This window comes from Sorex fumeus, unplaced genomic scaffold, assembly GCF_029834395.1.
Source record: "Sorex fumeus unplaced genomic scaffold, SorFum_2.1 ptg000024l, whole genome shotgun sequence".
In the NCBI taxonomy this organism is placed as follows: domain Eukaryota; kingdom Metazoa; phylum Chordata; class Mammalia; order Eulipotyphla; family Soricidae; genus Sorex; species Sorex fumeus.
In genome coordinates, this window is record NW_026606081.1 from 57,249,347 (window position 1) to 57,271,656 (window position 22,310).

General features: G+C 53.3%; 1 protein-coding gene across 1 annotated transcript; it reads left to right on the forward strand.

The window, feature by feature from the left end:
- Positions 1-1,895: 1,895 nt before the first annotated feature.
- On the forward strand, positions 1,896-22,159 carry TICRR (TOPBP1 interacting checkpoint and replication regulator). Its single transcript, XM_056113916.1, has 23 exons — positions 1,896-2,498; positions 2,974-3,250; positions 5,294-5,532; positions 7,345-7,579; positions 8,968-9,094; positions 9,648-9,787; positions 10,158-10,373; positions 10,822-10,973; positions 11,992-12,092; positions 12,832-12,929; positions 13,188-13,263; positions 13,360-13,587; positions 13,831-13,927; positions 14,704-14,761; positions 15,928-16,074; positions 16,784-16,874; positions 17,088-17,149; positions 18,271-18,405; positions 18,731-18,888; positions 19,298-19,685; positions 19,828-21,159; positions 21,229-21,354; positions 21,783-22,159. The coding sequence occupies exons 1-23, from the start codon at positions 1,896-1,898 to the stop codon at positions 21,890-21,892; spliced, it is 5,196 nt and encodes a 1,731-aa protein (XP_055969891.1). The 3' UTR covers positions 21,893-22,159.
- Positions 22,160-22,310: the final 151 nt, after the last annotated feature.

Genomic DNA, 22,310 nt, shown 5'->3' on the forward strand with positions numbered 1-22,310 from the left:
ACCCAGGTGCGGGGAAAGATCTGCTTTTCCGGTAGTGGAGAAAGATTTTGGAGTAGAGCTGGGGCCTTGGGCCTTGGAGATAGACGCCATTACTGCCACCTGGTGGTAATTTCCTGCATCTGAACAAACGCCTACGATTCTTTTGGGGAAATAAGCAACCTGCTACAATTCAATTAAAAATAATAATTTATTGCCACTGTGCACGGTATTAGGGATAGAAACACACATAAAACATGGGAGGGTCAGAGAGATAGTACAGTGAGAAGGGCGTTTGACTTGCACTCTTGCCAGGCACCTGGCTGACCTGGTTTTATCCAAGGCATCATATACGCGCCCCCAGCCCTACCACGCACTCTGAGCTCAGCGCCAGGAGCAAGCCCTGAGCACCGCCTGGGTGTGACCAAAGACAAAAACAAACCCACAATTCTTTTCCTCTAGCGTCTCACACTTTGGAGAGCAAAGCAAATTCTTTTTTCAGTGATGAGCAGGGGTCATATCCAGTGGCGCTCAGGGAGTGCTCCTGGCTCTGTGAGTAGGTGTGTGTGTGCGGGAGGTGCTCCATAGACCATGTGATGCCAGGAATTAAACCAAGGTCTCCTACATCTTGTGGCTGGAGCGATAGTAGAGCGGGTAGGGTGTTTGTCTTGCACATGCCAACCCGGGTTTGATCCCCAGCATCCCACATGGTTTCTGACCAATGCCAGGAGTAATTCCTGAGTGCAAAGCCAGGAGTAACCCCTATGCATCACCGGATATGACCCAAAAGCCCCTCCCCCCCCAAAATAAAACGGTCTCCTACATCCCAAAGCACTGCTCTTACTAATACTGCAATATGGCGAGTTGCCTCCCTTTTTCTGGGCAAGAAGTACAGGCTTGTATTCTTTTTTTTTCTTTTTGGGTCACACCCGGCGATGCACAGGGGTTACTCCTGGCTCATGCACTCAGGAATTACTCCTGGTGGTGCTTGGGGGACCATGTGGAATGCTGGGGATCGAACCCCGGGTCAGCCACGTGCAAGGCAAACTCCCTACCCGCTGTGCTATTGCTCCAGACCCAGGCATGTATTCTAATTCTTCCTATGGACAGAAAATTTGGGGATCTCCTGGCATTTGTCAAAAAAAAAATTTAGAAAAATCTCACATTTTTAAGGGAGAAATAGCACAGGGCAAAGCTGATTGTCTTACATGCAGCTGACCGCAGTTTGATCCGGGCATCACATTTGGTCCCCTGAGCTTCTCCAGGAGCAATCCCTGGGCTCGGAGCCAGGAGTGAATCCTGAGCACCACCGGATGTGGTCCCTACACCAAAACAAGCAGAAATTTCTACTCTAGCTATAAAAATCTCCCACCGGCATCCCCTTAAACAAAAACTCGCCTAAACGCTGCCCAACGTTCTCTCGGAGCGTACCAAAACTTATGCAGCAATCAAGCTGCTCCGTACCAGCTTTAGTTAGGCGGTGACAATCATGCCAGACTCCCTTCTGGAGTTTTCCCGAGAACCCGCTAAGCTTTCACGATCTTTTCACGTCCACGCAAAGCCGGCGCCCGCGGGCTCGTCCGCGCTCCCACCCCCTCCCCTCCCGGGACACGCCCCCGCAGCGCCTTCTCTTTAAATTTTAAATCGGAGGGCCCCGGCCAATGAGCGGCAGGTCGCTCCCGGGACGCGGCGCCCCGCCCACGGCCGCCCTTCCCGCCAATCAGGCGCCGGCGTCCCTCAGGCGCCTGCCAACCAGGCCCGCGGCCGGAGGGCGCGCACGCGGATGACGTCCGGCGAGCAGCCAATCGGGGGGGAGGCGGGGCGTCGGCCGGCCAATGAGGGCGGCGCGGGGCGAGCGCGGGAGCTTCGGCCGGCGCCTGACGGAGCGGCCGGCCGGGCGCGCGGGCCCCGCGGCCGCCATGGCCGGCTGCCACAACGTCATGCTGCTGCTGGACGCGGCGGGCGGCGCGGCGGACGCGGGCCGGCTGCGGCGCACCGCGCTGCGCCTCCTGGCCTACCTCGGCGGCCGCTCGGGGCTGGCGCGGCTGCGCTGGGCCTTCCGGCTCTTCGACTCGCGGGGCGCGCGCGGCCGGCCGACGCGCGGGGCCGACTTCCGCGAGCTGCGGGCCGGCGCCTGGCAGGCCCTGGAGGCCGAGCTGGAGGCGCGCGCCGCGGCCGCCCCGCCGCCGGGCCCCGCGCCGCGGGCGGCGCTCACGCAGCGCGCGCTGCTCGAGGCGCTGCTCGACTACCAGTGGGACCGGCCCGAGATCGCGTCCCCCGCCAAGACGCCGCGGCGGCGGCGCGGCCGGCGGCTGCTGGACGCCGAGGCCGAGGAGGCGGCGCGCGCGGGCCCCGGCCACGCCGTGTTCCTGCTGGCGCCGTGCCCGCGCTCGCGCCGCGACCTGCTGCGCTTCGCCGGCGAGGCGCCCGGCGCGGACCAGCTGCTGCCCAAGCGGCTGCAGGACGGGCTGCTCGCGCGCGGCATCGCCCTGTGCTGGGTGGACGTCGGCGAGCCCGCGCCGGTGAGTGCCCGGCGGGCCGGGCGCCCCTGGGGGCGGCCTGGCAGCGGGGGCGCCGGCCCCTCCCCCCGCCCCCGGCGCGACCCGCTCCCCGGCCTCCCTCCGAGGCCCCCGCGGCGCAGCGGCGGACGGGACGCCGCGTCCCTCGGCGGGGAAGGGGAGGCCACGCTGCCGGCTCTCGCGCCGGCCGGTCCCGAGTTCGGAGCGCTCGGCGGACTCAGCGAGGGCCAGAGCGGGAGCCCAGCGGGGACGGCGCCTGCCCGGCCCACCTGGGGCTCAGTCCCGGCGCCCCGGCAGGGTCCCTGAGCCCACCAGGAGCGACCCCTGAGCAGAGTGCGCCCCGAGCACCTCTGGGTGCGACCCAACAGCCAGCCAGAACAGCAGATGCGCTGCTCGCGCCCGTGATCCGTTGATGCGGGTCTGGCTCGATTCCTCCCGGTTTCCCTCGACCTGAGGCGCTCTGTGGTTCTTATTGCAGCCGTGGGACTCCCCGGACCACGTCGGATACCGGACGGTGTGTGAACTGCTGCAGCACGTCGGAGGCACTGTGATTCCCTCCGAAGCGTTCAGCCAGGACTTTGCTAGAACCCAGCAGGTGCTGCTCCGGACTGGGAGCAAGCCCCTGAGAGAGCACTGTCACCCTTGCTGGATTTCCGCTCTGCCGACTGACTCCACTCTGAACCGTTTGCTCTGCCCTTCTGAGTGCGAGGCCTCCTTCCCTGGCACGGAAGGAACATTATTTCTCCCGGTTGAAGGTGAGCAAGTCATAGCCCAGGGTCTCGGTTAAGTTTCTTTCTTCATGGCAGACCCACGTTTTACATTTTGCTTCTTCCTAGCAGGCCCATGTTTTAACTTCTTTAGAATTTCCAGCAACATTGGCACTCGGTGCCCATGATTAAGAGACTTAAAGAGGGGCTGGGGAGAAAGCTCAGCGGGTATTAATAAACAAAAGGATTAAAGGACAAGCAAAATAAGGACTAATGGGAAGGCCGGAGCTTTTGACTCAGCACAGCTCCTAGTCTGTATAAAATGAGCAAGTGAAAGTTTTGGGATAGCCACACACACGCCTTACCTGCAATACTATTTCTGCAGCCCCTGAATTCATTTCTAAACCTTTGTGGAGGTTTATGTGTAAAACAAATGTGTGTGATTGAAAAACATTTCAAGCCAGTTTTGCTTAAGTATTTTGTTACATACAGTCTTTTTAGAACCCAACCTCTTCTCACACTGTTAAGCACTATAGTGCACGGATTTCTGAACAACGATGGTTTTTTTTTGGTTTTTGGGTGGAGCACAACCAGGGGTGCTCAGGTCTAGCCTATTTCCATGCTCAGTAGTGCTGAACTGGCCGTCTGGGCAACCCTGTGGCATTGGGGATGCAACCTAGCGCTCCATCATTCCCTGCCCAGGAGTGTGCTCTAACTCTCTCCAGCCCAGCATCCTCTTTTAGAGAGATGGTACAGCAGGGGGGCACTTGCCTTGCATGCGGGTCACCCCAGTTCAATCCCCAGCACTCTGAGCACTGCCAGGAGTGACTCCTGAGTGGTGCAGAGTCAGGAGTCAGCCCCAAGCACTGCCTGGTGTGGCCCCAAAATAGCAAAACAAAAAATTTCTCTCAAAAGTCATAATGATTAAGAAGTTTTGTTTTGTTTTTCTTTTTGGGTCACAGCCGGAGATACTCAGGTGTTACTCCTGGCTCTTCACTCAGGAATCAATCCTCGCAGTGCTTGGGAGACCATATGGGATGCCGGAGATTGAACCCGGGTCGAATGTGTGCAAGGCAAACGCCCTCCCCGCTGTACTATCGCTCTGGCCCTGATTAAGAAGTTTTTTGTTTTTGTTTGTTTTGTTTTGTTTTTTGCTTTGATGTTAAAACTTAACATCAAAAACAGCCCCGGTGTTAAAACTTCTTAATCTGGGGGCTGGAGCTATACAGCAGGTAAGGCATTTGCCTTGCACACGGCCAACCCGCGATAGCACAGCGGTAGGGCGTTTGTCTTGCACGCAGCCAACATGGCCGACCCGAGTTCGATTCCTCCGCCCCTCTCGGAGAGCCCGGCTAGCTACCAAGAGTATCTCGCCCGCACTGCAGAGCCTGCGGGCTCTGTGACGTATTCGATATGCCAGACACAGTAACAACAAAGTCTCCAATGGAGACGTTACTGGGCTCACTCGAGCAACTCGATGAACAACAGGAGGGTCTTTATCTTTATGGCCAACCCGGGTCCGATTCCCAGCATCCCATATGGTCCCCTGAGCACCACCAGGAGTAATTCCTGAGTGCAAAGCCAGGAGTAACCCCTGTGCATCGCCGGGTGTGACCCAGAACAAAAGCAAAAAAAAAATAAGTTTTAACATCAAGTTATGTCCCTATCATTCCTAGATGTGTAGCTTTCCCTGGGAAGGAAATAGTCTCTGAGCACCTATTGTTATACAATTAGCAGTGAGCGCAGTGGCACTAGTACGTCAAGTGACCATCTCAGCTTTTTTCCCACTAGTAAGTCCTATGTTTTTAGAGCCTTGGAGCCTCATTTTCCTAGCTCAGTGCTGGGGATTGAGCCCGAGGCTCCGGCATGCAACGCGTGCAGTCAGCCCTTTGAGCTGTCTTCCCAACCCCATCCTCTGTTTTTGAGCAGGGGCTCCTCCTGGTGGTTCTGGGGACAGCAGAGGGCACAGCACGCGGTGCCAGCATGAAACTTAGGGCCTCAGACCTGACCTGCGCCATCTCCAGCCTTGTTAAATCTCCTCTTCATAATTGTTTTTCATCTGAGCATGTTAATATTCTTTATTTTCAACAGGCAAAGGGAGCTACAAAACCTGGACAGTCACCCTGGAACCCTTGACCATGCATCAGAGACATTTCCCAAAGCCAGTTCGGATTTTCCTTCAAGGCCCAGTGGTCCAGTGGTCCCCTCCGATGAGCGACACTGTGGCCACTGAGAACTGGATGCTCCACGGTCCTGAGGAGGATTTGCTGGCCTCAGGGGTGTCATTTCAGCATCTGGTGAGCAGATTGACTGCAGAAGAGTTACACCTGGTAGGTGTCTCCCCAGGGGACAGTCCAACATAGTATATAAGCAGTATATAAACTCCTTCTATAAAGGAGTTTAAAGTACCTCAAGGCAACTGTGGGATTATTGTATTAGGGTTGTGACATGCGGTACTTCTTTGGTTTGGGAGCCATACCCAGTCGTGCTCAGGGCTTTTTCCTGTCTCTGCCCTAAGGACCACAATGGGAGTGCCAGGGAGCGAACCATGTGCAAGACAAACGCCCTCCCCACTGTATTATCATTCCAGCCACTATTTCTTTTTTTTTTTTAAATAGTTTCTGTTACGCATTTAATACTTCCATATAATGAGTGCATTTCTCTTTTAGTTCGTCTGTACACTGTAAGATTAGGTATAACAGTGTCCAGTACTTTTGTAGACTGAATTGTTTTCTAAGAAGGAGCATACACCATCTCATATTTAAAGGCGATGCTGAGTTTGAGAGAAGTGAATTTTTGTTTTTGGATCACACCCGGCGAAGATCAGGACTTAACTCCTGGCTCTGCATTCAGGAATTACTCCTGATGGTGCTTGGGGGTGGTGGAGAGGATGATATGGATGCTGGGGGTTGAATCTGGGTTGGCCACGTATAAGTATAAGGCACATGCCTTACCGACTGCTGTATTTTTTTTCTAATTGAATCACTGTGAGAACAGTTACAAAGCTTTCAGGTTTAAGTTGTTCATACAATGATCAAACACCCATCCCTTCACCAGTGCACATGTTCCACCACCAAGAACCCCAGTATATCTCCCATCTCACCCTCCTCCTGCCTGTGTGGCAGATGATTTTCACTTTACTCTCTTTTTACTTTGATTACAACTTTGATTACATTCAATTTTTCGACAGAAGACCCCCTGTTACTATTTGGAATTTTCCCCCAACAATCAGACCTGCCAAAAAGGCATCATTAGATATTTTGTTTTCTATTGCTGATAATGAAGAGCATATGATGTTGCGCGGGGTCTCGTCCAAATGGGGAGAAGGGCTGGTTCTGCCCCCCCATCCTGAAAGGCCCCGTGCGCCCGTCACTGCAAGCTCGTACCTGTCTGTCCAATAGGCTCTGAAAGATGGTGGTCACCATACCGCTGCCAAGTGGGGGAAAGGCGGAAGGACAGACACCTTTCCCCTTCAAGGGTGGCATGAGGCAGAAGCATTTCTGCCCCAAAACACATCTGATTTCTGGATCCCGCTTGGCCTGGTTGAGTGTTGCTGGGCATGGACTGGGTATCTGAGTATTTGAGCATCGCTTTGGAGGCTCAAATTTTTTTTTTTTTTTTGGCTTTTTGGGTCACACCTGGCAATGCACAGGGGTTACTCCTGGCTCTGCACTTAGGAATTACTCCTGGCGATGCTCAGGGGACCATATGGGATGCTGGGAATTGAACCCAGGTTGGCTGCGTGCAAGGCAAATGCCCTACTCGCTGTGTTATCGCTCCAGCCCCTCAATTTTTTTTATTTTTAAGTGCATAGCTTCTGCCACTTGCTTATTAGGCTGCTTATTCTTCATCACCAATTCTTCCTTATGAAATGGAGCTCGTTATTTTTGCCTCAGAATAGATGGGAGGGTTCAGAGTATTAGGAAAAACACATAGGTCCTTAATAAATAATCCTCGTACCTCGAAGTTCTCTGTAAATTAAGGAATTAGGGCTATATTCTCACCAAGTAACTTTTCCACTCTTTTCTCGTTTGTATTAAAAGTCACCAGGCGGGGGCAAAAAATCACCAGGGAGACTAGTATTGTCTTTTGTTGAAGCACATGACAGTGATATTCTCAACTCATCGGCGCTTCTCATGTAGGTTGCCAGTGTGGACCTTGAGGAAGGCTGGCCCCCCGTCACTGGAGTTCTTTCTCCTCTCTCCGCCAATGCTGCAGTTTTAACTGTGTTCCGCATGGCAGGGGCTGAAGTTCAGAGACATTTCCTCCATGCGGCCGAAACAGAGAGCCCCCGGGATGCAGATCCTCTTCTCACTAGTGTTCTGAATGCTGTGCTGACTCAGATGGACAACTCCCCTGAGGACCCTGCTGATCCAGGTGAGCTGAGCCAGCAGCAAACCTCGGTTCACTCTGCTTGCAGGATGGCCTGGTCTCTGCTGTAAAGCAGATAAAGCAGGCTGGTCATAGTTGGGGCAGTTTACGTATCTATAGAATTCTGTAGCACTGCTCTTTTTGTTTGTGTTTTGTGTTTTTTTTTCTGTTTTCTGTTTTGAGGGGAGGCCCATAGCTGGCAGTGCTGAGAAATCACTTCCATTTCTGAATGGATTCTGTGGGCGCCCTGTGTGGTGCTGGGGATCAGACCCAGGTCGGCTGTGTACAAGGCAAGCACCTCACCTCCAGAACAATACCTCTAGCTCCCTGAAGCATTTCTGAGGAAGCCAAAGGCTCTGTGAAGCCAGTTTGAAATCAGAAGTATACATGAAACTGAATTTTAGTAAAGGATACTTAAAACTGCCAGGAATCTATCTTCCTTCCATTTTGTTTCATTTTACTGACATTGTTATTTGTGTAGTAACTATATAATGTATAATAGCTAGATATATAATATCTAAGTAGCTCGATACATAGTCACTGATAATTTATACACTCAGCAGTGGCATTGAATACCTCCTGTGTGCAGGGGCTGTTTTGGATCCTAGGAACATGAGAGAGAAGAAAATAGTGAAAGGTATTCATTGATCATCTAACAGAAAATAGTAAATCAAATGAGGTTTTATAGCATAGATGCAAGACGACTGCATAGTCCCGAAGCAGGAGGTGGGGGGGGGGGCTGAGGAGTGGGACAGAGGGAGAGAGCTGTGGCTTTAAGCCAGGTGCTCAAGGAAGGCCATGCTGGAAAAGTGTTTCTGAGCAAGGCTTAAAGGGAGAAATGGGAGTGAACATGTCTGGGGCCAGGGAGAGAGCTCAGTGGGCTAGAGCACGTGATCTGCATGCGAGAGGCCCAGGCACAATCTCAGCTCTGCATGGCCTGGATACGGCCAGGTTGGGCACCTCCCCTCCAGCACCACCACAGGGAAAGTCTTTGGGAGCGGCAGCAGCAAGTGGCAGGGCTCTGAGGCTGGCGTCTTTGAGCAAGAGCAAGGAAGCCTGGGCAGATTCCCCTCCCTCTCCCTTTGTTTTTGGCATGGGGGTGTGGTTTGGGCCACACCCTGTAGAGCTTGGGGTCTGCTTTAGGCTTGGTGCTTGGGATCGTCCTCTGGTGCTGCTCGGGGGACCCGAGAGTTCTGGGCATCAGAGCTGGGCCTCCCGGGTGCAGAGCATGCCCACTGCTCTGGGGCAGTTCTGCGGGTACACTCACAGCAGATTTGTTACAGGCTGCCAAGATCTGCAGGGGGCTGGGGTGCCAGGGAGAGAGCATGGTTAGTGTTGCCGTGTGCAGGAGCAGCCTCTGTGCAGTGTCTGATGCTGTTTTTCCTCTCCCGTAGCCCCCGTGCCACAGTGGGTGCAGCAGGAACTTGGCCGCACCGCTCCCTGGAGTGCGGCCGTGGTGGAGAAGTGGTTTCCTCGTTCTAACTTCAGTGGCGCCAGTGCAAATTTAATGGAGTCGTTTTGGTAAAAATGGACTTTTTAAAAATTTCCCTGGGCGTTGGTTTTTCAGTCGACTCTCAGTTACCTGTTTGTAGTTTTTGTTTTTTGTTTTTGGGCCTCACTCTGTGGTTTTCGGGGGCTACTCCTAACTGTGCTAAGGGTTGCTTCCAGCAGCGTTTGGGGATTGGGGAACAATGTGGAGCGGGGGTTCGACAATCCATCCCGTCCACTGAGCCATCTCTCTGGCCCACTGTTTGTATGGTCTTATTTAATAGGTCACCTTCCTTTAATGTAGCCTAATAACAAAATAATTGGGAATAAGTACTAATATTTAATGAAGATGAAATTTGAGGATAAGATGAAGAGTCTAGAGATTTGTGTTGGTGAAAGTGAGATATTAGGGAGACCCGGGTACCACTGAACTATGGACTTAGAAGTGGTATCTTTCTGGTCCTATTTCTTAACACATCTTAATGTCTTTTGATTGACTTCTAAAAGGAAGTGAGTTTTGATTGTTTGTTGTTATAATATTTTGGGAAATTAGAGTTTCAGCTTTGTAGCCAATGCTTGTTCACAGGTTACTGCATGCTGCCTCATCTAATAAAGAAGAGTCTTCCAGAACTGAAAGTGAATTGACACAAAGTCTCTCGGAGCTCTACCAGAGGAAGGCTCGTGAGGAATCCGCCGTGTCCAACCAAGAAGAGAGCAGAAAGAAACGTATGCACACAAAGAGGCTTTTTCTTGAGGGGTCTGGGTCTTTGTTTGATTGGTTAGTTTGGGGGCCATACTCGGCAGTGCTCAGGGATTACTCCTGGTGGGCTCAGGGGAACATATTGGGTACCACTGATCAAACCCAGGTTGGCCGTGTGCAAGGCACCTGCTGTACTATCGCTCTGGCCCCAAGGGGTCTGTTCTGAGACTAAGTTTAAATAGATTGACATTCCCCTCAGTGGAGCTGAAATGACAACCAATAAAAGGCTGGGGAAATAATTGTTGCCAGGGCTGGGAAGATAGTGCAGTCCACACGTTTCTTCCTTGCTTGCAGAACATTATTCTGAATGAAACGATTCTGATGCCATTTTGGCAGGCGGCGTGCCTCGCACCCCTGTGAGGCAGAAGATGAATACCATGTGCCGTTCCCTGAAGATGCTGAATGTGGCCAGGCTTAACGTGAAGGCTCAGAAGTTGAACCCAGACAGCAGTCCAGATGCAGCGGGGGAGAAGGGCCTCCAGAGAGCAGCAGGAGGCAGAGCAGAGCGACCAGAAAACCGAGGAAGGACGCTCAGGAGTTCTAAACCAAAAGGTATTCCTCTGTTCCACAGCATGTTGATGTCCAAGCCTGTGTTTACTCTTTCAGTTATTTTCTTGGCCCACACCTGGCTGCATTCAGGCTTTACTCCTGACCCTGCACTCAGGTTCTCTCTTGGTGGGGGGTTAGAGAGACCCTCTGGAACCAGGGACTGAACCTGGGTCAACTGCATGCATGGCAGGCACCCTGCCCATTGTGCTATCTTTCAGCTCCTTGGTAGATCTTTTGTAAATTGCCTTCTTTGTGCCAGATGATTCCTTTGTGAGGTTTGTCCTGGGCACTGCCAGAAGGTTAGCAGTATCCATGGCGCCGCCCTCTGGATGCTGGGAGTGGCCTCCTGGGCACCCTGGTGTGGACGCACTAGCAGAGACAGATGGCAGTGGGAGGTAGGTGTTTCGGAGCGCAGGTATTTTCAGCTGAAACCAGTGTGACTTTCTCACAGATATAAAAACTGAAGAGGCCCTGCTCTCTTACATACATGAAAGCTACCGAAAGACCGTGGCTGCAGGGGAAGCTGGGCTGTACTCGTGTGCTCAGAACATTGTCTCCACCGTTCAAGCGTTCCTAAAGTCCAAAGGCACCAAGGACTTTGAAGTAAGGCTCCCATGTTGTTACCACTTAAGTGGCTGGGTCCTTGTTGGGAGCTTGGTTCCTATGTCTTGCAATGCAGTGTCCATTCTGCACCATACGGTCTCGAGATAGGATGAGCTGGTGGGGGACAGCACAGTCCAGTCTCTGAGATGGACTGTGACGTAGATAGGCGGGGGCAGGGAGGAGGGACAGTACACACATCTCCGCAGAGCCCTATCGAGAGTGCTGTCCTTGAGCTGCGTGTTGAGTGCACAGTTCTCGTGAAGGTCTCCCAGGCGGACTTGTGGACCCAGGCAGCTTCGCAGGCCCATCTTTGTGTTTGGAGTTTGTTATTGCTGCTTCCTGCTGCTGCTCAGTGGAGAGCCCTTGGAAGCAGCTGCTATCTGTGACCACGGCCTCAGGCTCCTGTACTGGTGCCCACTTGCCCTGAAATATGTCTTTGTTTTTTGTTTTGACTGCGCCCAGGGGTGCTCATGGCTGACTCCTGGATCTGTGCTCGGGGGACTGTATGGGGGGGTTGGGGATTGAACCCTGGGTACAAGGTAAGCGCCCCCCTGGTAGTGCTTCGGAACTGCTCTTGGTATGTCCCAGAAAACATGTGGCCCCAGACTCAGTGCTGAAGCTGGTTGGATGCCTCTCCCACTAGGCTTTGTTTTTCTTTTTTCTTTTTTTTTTTTTTATCATTTTTTTTTATTAGTGAAACACTAGGCTTTGTTTTTCTTAAACTCTGTTTTCTTTAGGATACAAGCACACAGCTAACTCTGGTTCAATCCCTGGCATCCGTATGGTCCCCAGCATCACCAGGAGTGATCCCTGGGCACACAGGAGTTAGACTGAGCACTGCAGGTGTGGCCCAAAAGCAAAGCAAATAAAATTTTTAAAATAAACTGTTCTCTCTAAAGATATAAGAGAAAACTTCATTTCACTGTTTTCGTTTTTCCCTTCTTAGGGCATTAGTCAGCTGTGAAGGAAACTAAAACTAATAAGTAATTTTCTCCTATTAATAATTTTGTGCTTTTAGATTAGCTGCCTGAATCAGATAAGAAATAACCTCTTTAAAACAAGCAAAAGTCTCCGAGATAATCTGGGGAAAGAACTGGATAAGGAAGACAAAGTCAGAGAGTAAGTAACTACTTTTCTGCCTCGAGCTAGGGATTAAGCTCTGGGCCTCCCTCATTCAAGGAAACTCTACCATTGAGCCATATCCCTGACACACTTCTCTTTTTTTTTTTCTTTTTTGCTTTTTTTGGGTCACACCCAGCGATGCACAGGGGTTACTCCTGGCTCTGCACTCAGGAATTACTCCTGACTGTGCTCGGGGACCACATGGGATGCTGGGAATCGAACCCAGGTTGTCCATGTGCAAGGCAAATACCCTACCTGCTGTGCTCTTGCTCCAGCCCCACTGGCCCACTTTTTTGGGTTTTTTTATTGTTGTTTTGGGGCCACACCTGCCAATTCTCAGGGCTCCTCCTGGCTCTGTGCTCAGCGGTCTTTCTTGGTGGGGTGCTGGGGATGGAACCCGGTTGGCCACAAGCAAGCCAGGTGACTTACCCGCTGCCTTATCATTCCAGCCCCTGCTCTAGCTTTTTGAACCATTATTCCAACACAGCTCCAGGACTCACCAAGATTGGTTTGAAATAGTTCCGTTTGTTTGAGGAGGGTTTTGTGGCTGGTTCTTCCTAAAGGTGCACTTTGAATCGCCTCTTTACCTAATAAGCCACATTTAGAGAAAGCGAAATCCCTTCTTTTTTCGCAGGGGAGGGGTAGGGGTGGCTTCTTTAATGTCTAGCTCTATACCTAGGCTGGCGTCCTCCATGAAGGGCCTTCCCAGCAGCCCTGACCACCTGTCTCTTCTCAGGTGCCAGCTGCAGGTGTTCCTTCGCTTGGAGCTGTGTCAGCAATGCCCGTCACTGCGTGAAAGTGTGGGCGACCTGGAGCAGGTGGTGGAGGAGGCAAGTTACCTGGTTTATGCCATTGGGGACTGGAGAGATAGCACAACGAGGGGGGTCACTTGCCTGGCTGGCCTGGGTTCGGTCCTCGGCATCCCATCGAGACCTGCCAGGAGTAATTCCTGAGTGCAGAGCCAGGCGGAACCCCTGAGCACTGCCAGAGTGTGGCCCAACAAAAGAAACAAAACTTGGTTGGTTCCATGGGGTAGTTCATGGGGTGGGGGGGGGTGGGCAGGGGTGACACACTGCCCTCTCCTTCAGACAGCCGACTTGCTTCGTGCCGTGTGCCTCACTGAGGACTCTGCCTACCTAGCCATGTTTCTGGAGGAAATCTTGGGATTGTAAGTGTGACGGCTACTAACCTTGGGGTTGCTTTGGCATATCTCCTGGCTGAGGAGGCTTCGAGAAGCCGAGACGGGCACTTTCTGTCCCCCCAGGTATATCGGCTCCATCCCAAAGATGCTGGGAGACCTGTACAACAGCCTGGGCTTTGTGATCCCTCCAAAGCTGGCCAGTGTCCTGCCTGCGGACTTTTTCAGTGATGACTCCCTGTCTCAGGAGAGCAAGTCGCCTCTGCTCTCTGTGCCCCACCTGTCCAGTGCACCTCAGGTCACAGACTCTGACCAGCTCGAAGAACTTCGCACTAGATCGGCTAAGAAGAGAAGGTAGGTGAACGGCGAGAGATGGTGCCGAGTGCTGTAGACGCAACAGAGGGCATGGGCGGGGCTGTTGTTCGTATTCTGTTTGTTGGTATTTACCTGGATTGGGTCACACAAGCTGATTTGCACCTAATGCCCAAGAGACTTTTGTTTGAATAAGGTTTTATTTTAAACTCTGGTTCCATTCTCATTTAACTGTGCATAATGTCTGTTGAGTGTGTATTGACCATTTCTTCCTATTTTTAAAAGGAAAAATGCATTAACAAGACATAAAAGCATTGCAGAAGTTTCACAAAATCTTCGACAAATTGAAATTCCCAGAGTGTCTAAAAGGGCTGCCAAAAATGTAAGTTGTGTAGAGACAGTCCTCCAGATGTTGTTCTTTCAGCTGTGCTTTTTTCTTTTTCTTTTCTTTTTTTTTTTTTCCCTTTTTTCTTTTTTGGGTCACACCCAGTGATGCACAGAGGTTACTCCTGGCTCTGCATTCAGGAATTACGCCTGGCAGTGTTCAGGGGACCATATGGGATTCTGGGAATCGAACCCAGGTTGTCCGCATGCAAGGCAAATGCCCTACCTGCTGTGCTATCACTCCAGCCTCTCAGCTGTGCATTAACAGAAAAAATGGGGAAATGGGAGTGAAAGGTGATGGGTCCTCCCTTCCAGGGAATGGGCAGTGGGCGAGCAGAGATGAGGTGAGAGACGGCTCTCTCTGAGCCGTCATTCAAGGAACCATGGTATAAGATGCGTTACACACTGACCATTTTACTCAAAAGATCACAGTGAAGTGTTATTGTGAAAATAGGCAAATCAAGGTTAGGATTTGAATAAGTTCATTCAAAATCTCCGTTTTCTGCTTTAGTCAATATGAGTGAACCTCACATAGCTTGGAGTCCTGTTTGGAGAGTGTAAAATCCGATGTAGCCCCTTTGGGGACTGAAGAGATAGTACAACGAGGAGGGCACTTGCACGCAGTTGACCTGGGTTTGACCCTAGCGTCTCATAAGGCCCCCTGAGTACTGCCAGGAGTGATCCCAGAATGCAGAGCCATGAGTAAGCCCTGAGCATTGCTGGGTGTGGCCCAAAAATAAAACACGAATTTGACTGGGTTTTCTCATCTTTCAGGAAAACTTTCTCCCCACGGTTCAGCAGCCATCGCTCCTGGTGAAGGAGACTGTGCAAGGTACCGTTGCTTGTCTCAGAGACAGATCTTGTCCAGAATGACAGATATCTAAGCAGATACATAGAACTGGACGTTAGTTTCATGAGATTGTCAGGTAACATGACAGATACTAAGCTGTAGTTTCAGAAGAGTCACATGATCTTAAAATACTACATGCTGCAAAGTAACTGGCCTAAAGTCTAAAAATGCTGTTCTCACGAAAGCCACAAAAGCAGAGGCAGCCCAGGCTCTGAGGGATGCTGGGAGTGTCCCATATCCCCTCCCAAAAAAACAGGTAACAACTCTAGTTGAGATGAGAGGAGTCTCTGTGACAGCTAGGTGCACTCCATGATCCCAAATACAAACTGAGGGAAAGCTGTTTGGTGTGATCTGTACAGCCAAGAGGGTGAGAAGATGGATTTGTGCTCAGGCCACACTGGACAGCCTGTAGTGCTCTAGGAAACGTGAACATTGTGACCCGTGCGGAAGTGCTCTGAAGGCAGCTGGAGGAGCCTTTGTGCTGTCCACCTGCCCCACTCCTCGCCTCCACCGAAACAGTGGCAGCAGAATGAACCATCTGGGCATCAAGAAGAACCCTTTCTTTCTTTCTTCCTTCCTTCCTTCCTTCCTTTCTTTCTTTCTTCCTTCCTTTCTTTCTTTCTTTCTCTCTCTCTCTCTCTCTCCTTTCTCTCTCTTTTTTTTTGAGGGATAGGGGTCAGGGTTAGAGCTTATTCCTGTCTCTGCGCTCAGGGGTCACTCCTGGGGGGCTCTGGATACCATGTAGGTGCCAGGGACCAAGCCCAGATCGGCTGTGAAAGGCAGCTGCCCTGCCCTGCCCACTGTCCTTCACTCCGTCCTGAGAACTGATTCTTCGAGACTGATCTAAATACAGGACAGGAAAAGGATGTAGAATCATGATGGTGCCCTGACTGTTGTGAAAAGGCGGCCTGCAGGTGCTAATAATACAGAACCTGGGGGTTGTGTCCATTTTACAGTGACAAGATTCTAACCTACGTGATAGGGGCCGACCTTGTGCAGTCCCTCAGGCTAGGTAGAGTAATTTGAAGGCACCTTGCCCATTTTACTCAAAGGGTGACAGTGAAAGTCTTAGATAAAACCCTCTCTTCCCAACTATGCATTTATTGGAGACAATATTGGATTTTCTAATTTTTTTTTAATGCTTTCAGAAGTGACCAAAGTGCGGAGAAACCTCTTTAACCAGCAAATGACCTCGCCCTCAAAGAAATCACTAAAGCGAGGGCTGCCGAGGAGCCATTCTGTGTCTGCCGTGGAGGGATTGGAGTACACTCAGGACAGCTCCAAGAGGTCCAGAGGTACCATGTTTGCAGCAGCTGGGAGGAGAGCCTCCCTGGCTCCCAACCAGTCTGCACTCTCTCGGAGAACTTTGCAGCTCTTGCTCTCGTTTGCTTCCCCTCCTCATACTTCGCTCCAGTGAGTTTTGTCACTGGGGCCTCTCTGGGCTTGATGAAAATCAGCGATGGTCTCTCAAGCCCCGTCTTCCTTGTCATTGCCCCACTGACAAGCACATTGGTCACTCTGCTTAGGGCCTTAATTTTCTATTTCCCTTTGTACTCTGGTTGTTCATTTAGAGTCAGGTATTCTGGGTACTGAGAGACTCTCGGGTACTGAGTACTGAGTACTCGGGTACTGAGTACTGAGTACTCGGGTACTGGGTACTGAGTACTCGGGTACTGGGTACTGAGAGACTCTTCTCCGTTGACTTCACTTGCTGTGGGGATCAAAAAGTGCTGAGAAGGGGCTGGAGCAATAGCACAGTGGGTAGGATGTTTGCCTTATGGCTGACCCGGGTTCAATTCCCAGCATCCCATATGGTCCCCTGAGCACCGCCAGAACCATTCCTGGTTCTGCACTCAGGAATGACCCCGGTACTTCACCAGGTATGACCCAAAAAGCAAAAAAAGTGCTGAGAAGTCTTGCTCCAGGGTTTCACCTTGCTGGGTTCCACTGGGTTTGGGTCCGAGTCAGGTGTGTGGAGACATGACCAGCTGCTGCTTCCCTCAGGGGTTCACCGGCTGCTGACCAAGAGTGTGGCGGAGACACCAGTGCACAAGCAGATATCCAGAAGGCTGCTCCACAGACAGATCCAGGGCAGGTGAGCGGGCTGCGTCCAGGCTCAGGGCCTCAGGGCCTTGCTCCAGTTCCCCTCCCACGAACCCGTTCGAGTCTCACTTGTGTGCTGAGTTCTGGAATGTCCAGGCAGACTCGACAGTCATTTGTGTGGTCTTGGGCTCCTGGTGTGAGGCTATTCCTCTGGATGTGTCCTGATGAGAAGGAGGGAATGACCCTGTGCTTGTTATCTCCCAAGATCCTCTGACCCGGGGCCTGAGATCGACGTCGTTGAAGAATCCCCAGTGAAGGGAGATGACGGTATTGCTAATGTTTGTTTTACTGGGGGAGTTAGGTTTGGGGGCCTTTTGTGGTGGGGTTTTGTTTCTGGAGTTAACCTAATTTTAAAACCTTTGTTTTGTTTTTCTGAACTATATACCCTCTGGTGTTCATGACTCACCCTTGGCTCTGTGCTCCCCCTCTTGGGGAACACTCCTGGTGGAGTTTGGGGAACCCAATTGGATGCTGGGGACTGAATTCGGGTCGGCTGTATACTATCACTCCGGCCCCCGTTTCTCAGCCTTGAGCTCATCTCCAGCGATGCTTCACAGACATTAAGAGCACTGAGGCCACAGTGGAGACCAATTACTACAAGTGTAATGAAGGGCTTTTCATAAACTTTTTTTGTTTTGTTTCTGGGCTATCCCCGGAGATGCTCAGGGGATACTCCTGGCTTTGCCTTCAGAAATTACTCCTGATGGGGCTGGAGCGATAGCACAGCAGGTAGGGTGTTTGCCTCACATGCAGCCGACCCGGGTTTGAGTCCCAGCATCTCATACGGTCCCCCGAGCACCGCCAGGAGCAATTCCTGAGTGCATGAGCCAGGAATAACCCCTGTGCATCACTGAGTGTGACCCAAAAAGCAAGCCCCAAAAAAACCCAGAAATTACTCCTGATGGTGCTTGAGAGACCATAAGAGGTGCCAGGGATCTAACCCACGCTGGCCGCATGCAAGGCCTCACCTGCTGTCCTATCACTCTGGCACCTCCACAAGCTAACTGCCTTTACTCAAGTAATTTGCACTCTTTGTAGAAAATCAGAAGCCCCAGAATTCTTACCTCGCTTAACCCAGAAGTCCTGTTAATGTTTTAACTTCAATCATACTCTCACAGCATATAGAAACGGTAGTTCAAGTTTATATATTTTTGTCTACATCACGCTTATGGGAAGAAGTTTATGAGATTTACAAAGGTGCAGTCCAGGACTGGGGTTGGGGAGTCACTGTTTTGATGCCTTATACCTCTCAAGCTCTGTTTCCACAACCAAGAACTTGTTAGGCCTCCACCCTGGCTGTGTGGCACACAGGCACACCCCTTGTGTACGTGGGGAAATACCAGACTTGCACTGCTCCCTTCTTACTACCCTTTAATTCTGTTTTACAGAAGCAGGTCTGAGACGAAGTCCTCGAATCAAGCAGCTGTCATTAACCAGGACGCATTCTGGCTCTTTCTACTCCCTGTCTCAGCCGAAGTCTCGAAGTGTGCAGAGAGTTCACTCGCTCCAGCAAGCCAAGTCAGGTACGTGTCCATCTCCAAAGCCCCTGCCGGTGTGCCAGGGAGTGGGGTGGAAAGAAGTGGACATTTTCCTTCCCGGCAAAGAGCGGTGGACACTCCAAGCAACCGTCCCCACTTGTCAGTAATTTGTGTTAGCATGTGAAGTGCTTTTGGATGCCAACACTTCTAACTTGAACTGGGGCTAGTCTGTGGTCTCTGAAAAATTGAAGCAGGCTGCAGTGTGGGCCCGCCAACTCAGTGAAAGACTTCCTGTGACTCTCTGGTGGGATTGTTTGGGAGGGCGGAAATCGAAGAAGGTGCTGAGTGTTGTCATGGTTTCGACTTGCAGACCAAAGAGAAGACTCCCCCGTCCAGCGTATCCAGACTCCCAAAAGGCTCCTTTTTGGCGCGGTGATGGAGATGACCTATCCCTCCGAGACGACGTCGGCCAGGAAAAAAAGGCCTTCCGGAGCCACGCCAGGAACCGAGAGTGCGTCCACTTACCAGGTACCAGGATCCTGCCATGTCTGTGTGTGTCTTGGGAGGCATGGAAACACACCATGCGTCAGGGGCCTGAAAGCCCGTGTCCGCTGATGCTGATGGGTGGTGGTCCTGAGCGATGATCACTGGGTATCAGTTTCAGACCAAGGAGCTAGAGATGACCCCAGCTCTGCCTGTTGCACCATTGCTTCATTCACCATGTATCTTTCTGCAACGGCCACCTCAGCCACTGGTCACGTTCTGAGTGGTGCCGAGACCATGCTCAGTGTGGAATTCTCTCTCCTTTTCTTCTTGATGTTTGGGTCCCACCTGGGGTTGCCGGGGGAGGGAGCCCAGGGTTCCTGTGTGCAGAGCATGAGCACCTGCCCAACCCTGTAGGCACGCCCTCTCCCTAAAACCAGCATTTTCTCAACAGACACCAAAGAAGAATGCTCAGACTGCTTGCAGCTCTTCTAAAGCAACGCCTGGGAAGATCCCTCGGACCCCACAGGCTCCCTTCTGCACCCCTGAGAGGCTGCAGGGACCCCCCTTAGAAACGACACCTGCCCGACGGGCGCATTGTCGGGGGCGCTTAGCAGCCACCTCCCCCTGTGACTGGGACTCACCCTGTCCACAAGGCACTTTGCTTCGAGGGGGCTCCCTGGCAGGTGGGGCATCCCCGAGAGAGGAGAGCCCGAGGATATGCTGCAGGCCAGCCAGCCGGACCCTTGAATTCCTGGTGGATTCTCCTCAGCACCCCCCAGTGGTTCCCGAGAGCCCCGTTCAGCTGCTAGGCGGGGTTCCGGGCTCTGTGGGGGTGCAGTGTGAGTGTCTTCCACGGAGGCAAGCTGCCCGGAAGAGCGTCTCTCCAGATCCCAAGCACCGGCACCCCACTGCAGGCCCCCAGCGGCCGGGCCACTCCGCCACACTGCCTTCCTCACCACCTCACACTCCGCCATGTGGCAGCTCTGAGAGTCCCCCATGGACATCCCTGCCCCGACCTCTCACCGGAGAAGCCAGCGGGTCCCCCTCCACTCCACACAGAGACTCACAGCGAGCTCATCCTGGGCTCAGCCCCCACACCCCCCCCCTCCAAACTTGGACAGAAACCCGGGATGATCGCCCTGGGGTGCACGCCCAGCCCTGCCGCCAGCCCGCCTGACCGCCGAGCACTGCCCCCTCCGGACAACTCTCCTGAAAGATGGGGTTCCTCTGCGACCAGCCTCGGCAGGGACGTCTGCTCTCCTCTGCTCAGACCTGGTGACATGCGAACTGTCCCTGTCCCAGAGCAGGCTAGTGGCCCCATCCATGGCAGCTCCGTCACAGACATTCAGCCCATGAGGGAAGGCAAGGGGTCCCGACGACCCGGTGTCTCCGAAGAACCTCTGCCTGACTCCGGGGTTCCTGTGTCCCCGCTGTCCTCGAGGCCCAGCTCTCCCTGGATGCCGTCTTCCCTCAGCCTACCCTCGGCTGCCCCTCAGTTGGAGGGCCTGCCAGCTTGTACCCCACCCATGCAGGCCCCTGCCAGCCCCCAGCCCTACAAGCTGGAGCTGGGCACGTCCACCATGGATCTTCCAAGACTGCGGATCCAAAACAGAGACCCAAGCTCAGAGGCTGAGCCCCTGGACGGGAAGGGTCCCCTGCCTGGTGGGGGTGCACCCAGCACCAGGAAGTCTGCCAATAAGCCTGAGACTGTGCACCCACCGGCACCCTGCCTCCGGCCCTCACACAGCACGCCCGGCAAGGGTGGCGGCCAGATCTACATCTGCCAGTCCTGTACCCCGACCCGCTGCCATGCTGACCCCTCTCCGTTGCAGGCAGGCACAGGGGCTCCCTGGACCCCGTCACCAAAGCCCAGTGGGAAGGGCACGCCTGAGACCATCCAGGACTGGCCCCGGAAGAAAAGAGCTGTGGACTGTGGGGTGGGCAGGGCCGAGGGTGGCCTGGACCCTGCTGGGGCTCTGCCCGGGCCCGAGTTCCAGGAGCCAGGCGTCGAGCTCCACCCTTGCCACAAGGACCCCCCTCTCTTGGGGGATTTTGAGCTTGAGGGGGTGTGCCAGCTGCCTGAGCTGTCCCCTCCCTGGACTGACGGGCCTGCCCCTGAGGATGCCCCCTGGGGACAGCTGGGCACAGGGGCCAGGAAGAGACTCCTCTCCCCGCAGGAGGAAACCAAGTCTCAGGCCAAGAGGGCGTGTGAGCTGCTGCAAGGAGACGGGGTGCCCCAGAGGAATGAAGAGGGGTCCCCAGGACTCCGGCAGCCGCTGCCCTCCCCTGATGATGACAGTGTATTTGTCTCAGGTGGGTCGACTGGGGGCTTGGGAGCAGCCTTTGCGACCTGGGCCTCTTCTGACTCTGCTGTCCCCCCAGGGCCCGCCCTGTCCCCCGTCTCTGCCAGGCGGAGCTGCCTCTCTGCCAGCAGCCTCCAGGCCCTGACGCAGTCCCCGCTGCTGTTCCAGGGCAGAATGCCCTCCACACCAGCTGCCAACACCAGAGGTATGGAGTGATGGCACGGGCACACGGGCTCTGGATGGAGCTAGGGGCCAGAGAGGTGGGCTGGAAAGGCATCGGGGCCAGGGGTGGATGTCGGTTTGTCCCCGGCATAGCAAGTCAGATGTCCGTGTTCAAGCAGAAGCCCCTTCCGTCAAGTAGCTCTGAAGGGTAACGGTGGCAGGAACCGGTCACTGGAGAGTGGGTCATTTCCTTCCGAGCCTTTCACTAACAGGGATGAGGGAGTGGGGTGAGACCGTCACGTGGTTCTGATGCAGGAGGGTCCCTCCGCAGCACCTTCAGCTCACATCCTGGCCATGGCGTCGCTCACTCTCTGATGCCCAGCGGGACTTTGCTCTGACTGTGGCCTTCTGCAGTTTGAGGCCCTTTTCCCTGCTTCTCTGGCTGCTCCCTAAGCCTGTCTCTGCCTCTAGGGGATGACGGGGATGCCATTCTCCCCATGGCTGAGGAATCCCCCTTCAGCCGAGCACTGACCAGGAGGTGCCCTGTCAGGACATACACGCGGAAGAAGCTGCTGAGCTAGGAAGAACCCCAGGACTCGACTATCACACCCTTGAACTGCCCAGCCGTGTCCCCAGACACCCTGGAGGGTGCCTGACCAGAGGCCCAAAAACGCACTTCCCCTGGGCAGGGCTGCGCTGGGAGGCCAGACACGGGGACCCAGAGTGCCCAAAGAGGATGAGGTACCGGGTCCCAAGCCTGTGACCTTTATAGCTCCCTGGCCAGGGAAGGGGTCGGGCTGGGTATACCCTGGGCATCAGGGGCCTGACAGCTGAAGACCAGGAACCCCTCCAGAAGTTGGACAGAACCCCTTGCACAGAAGTTGGACGCACAGCCTGGCCCAGAGCTGCTGCTGCCAGTTGGTCAGGCTCAGGACAGAATGTGTTTTAGTCTCTACCTAACAATAAATAATAATAAACGCCGCACAGTGTCCACGTGTT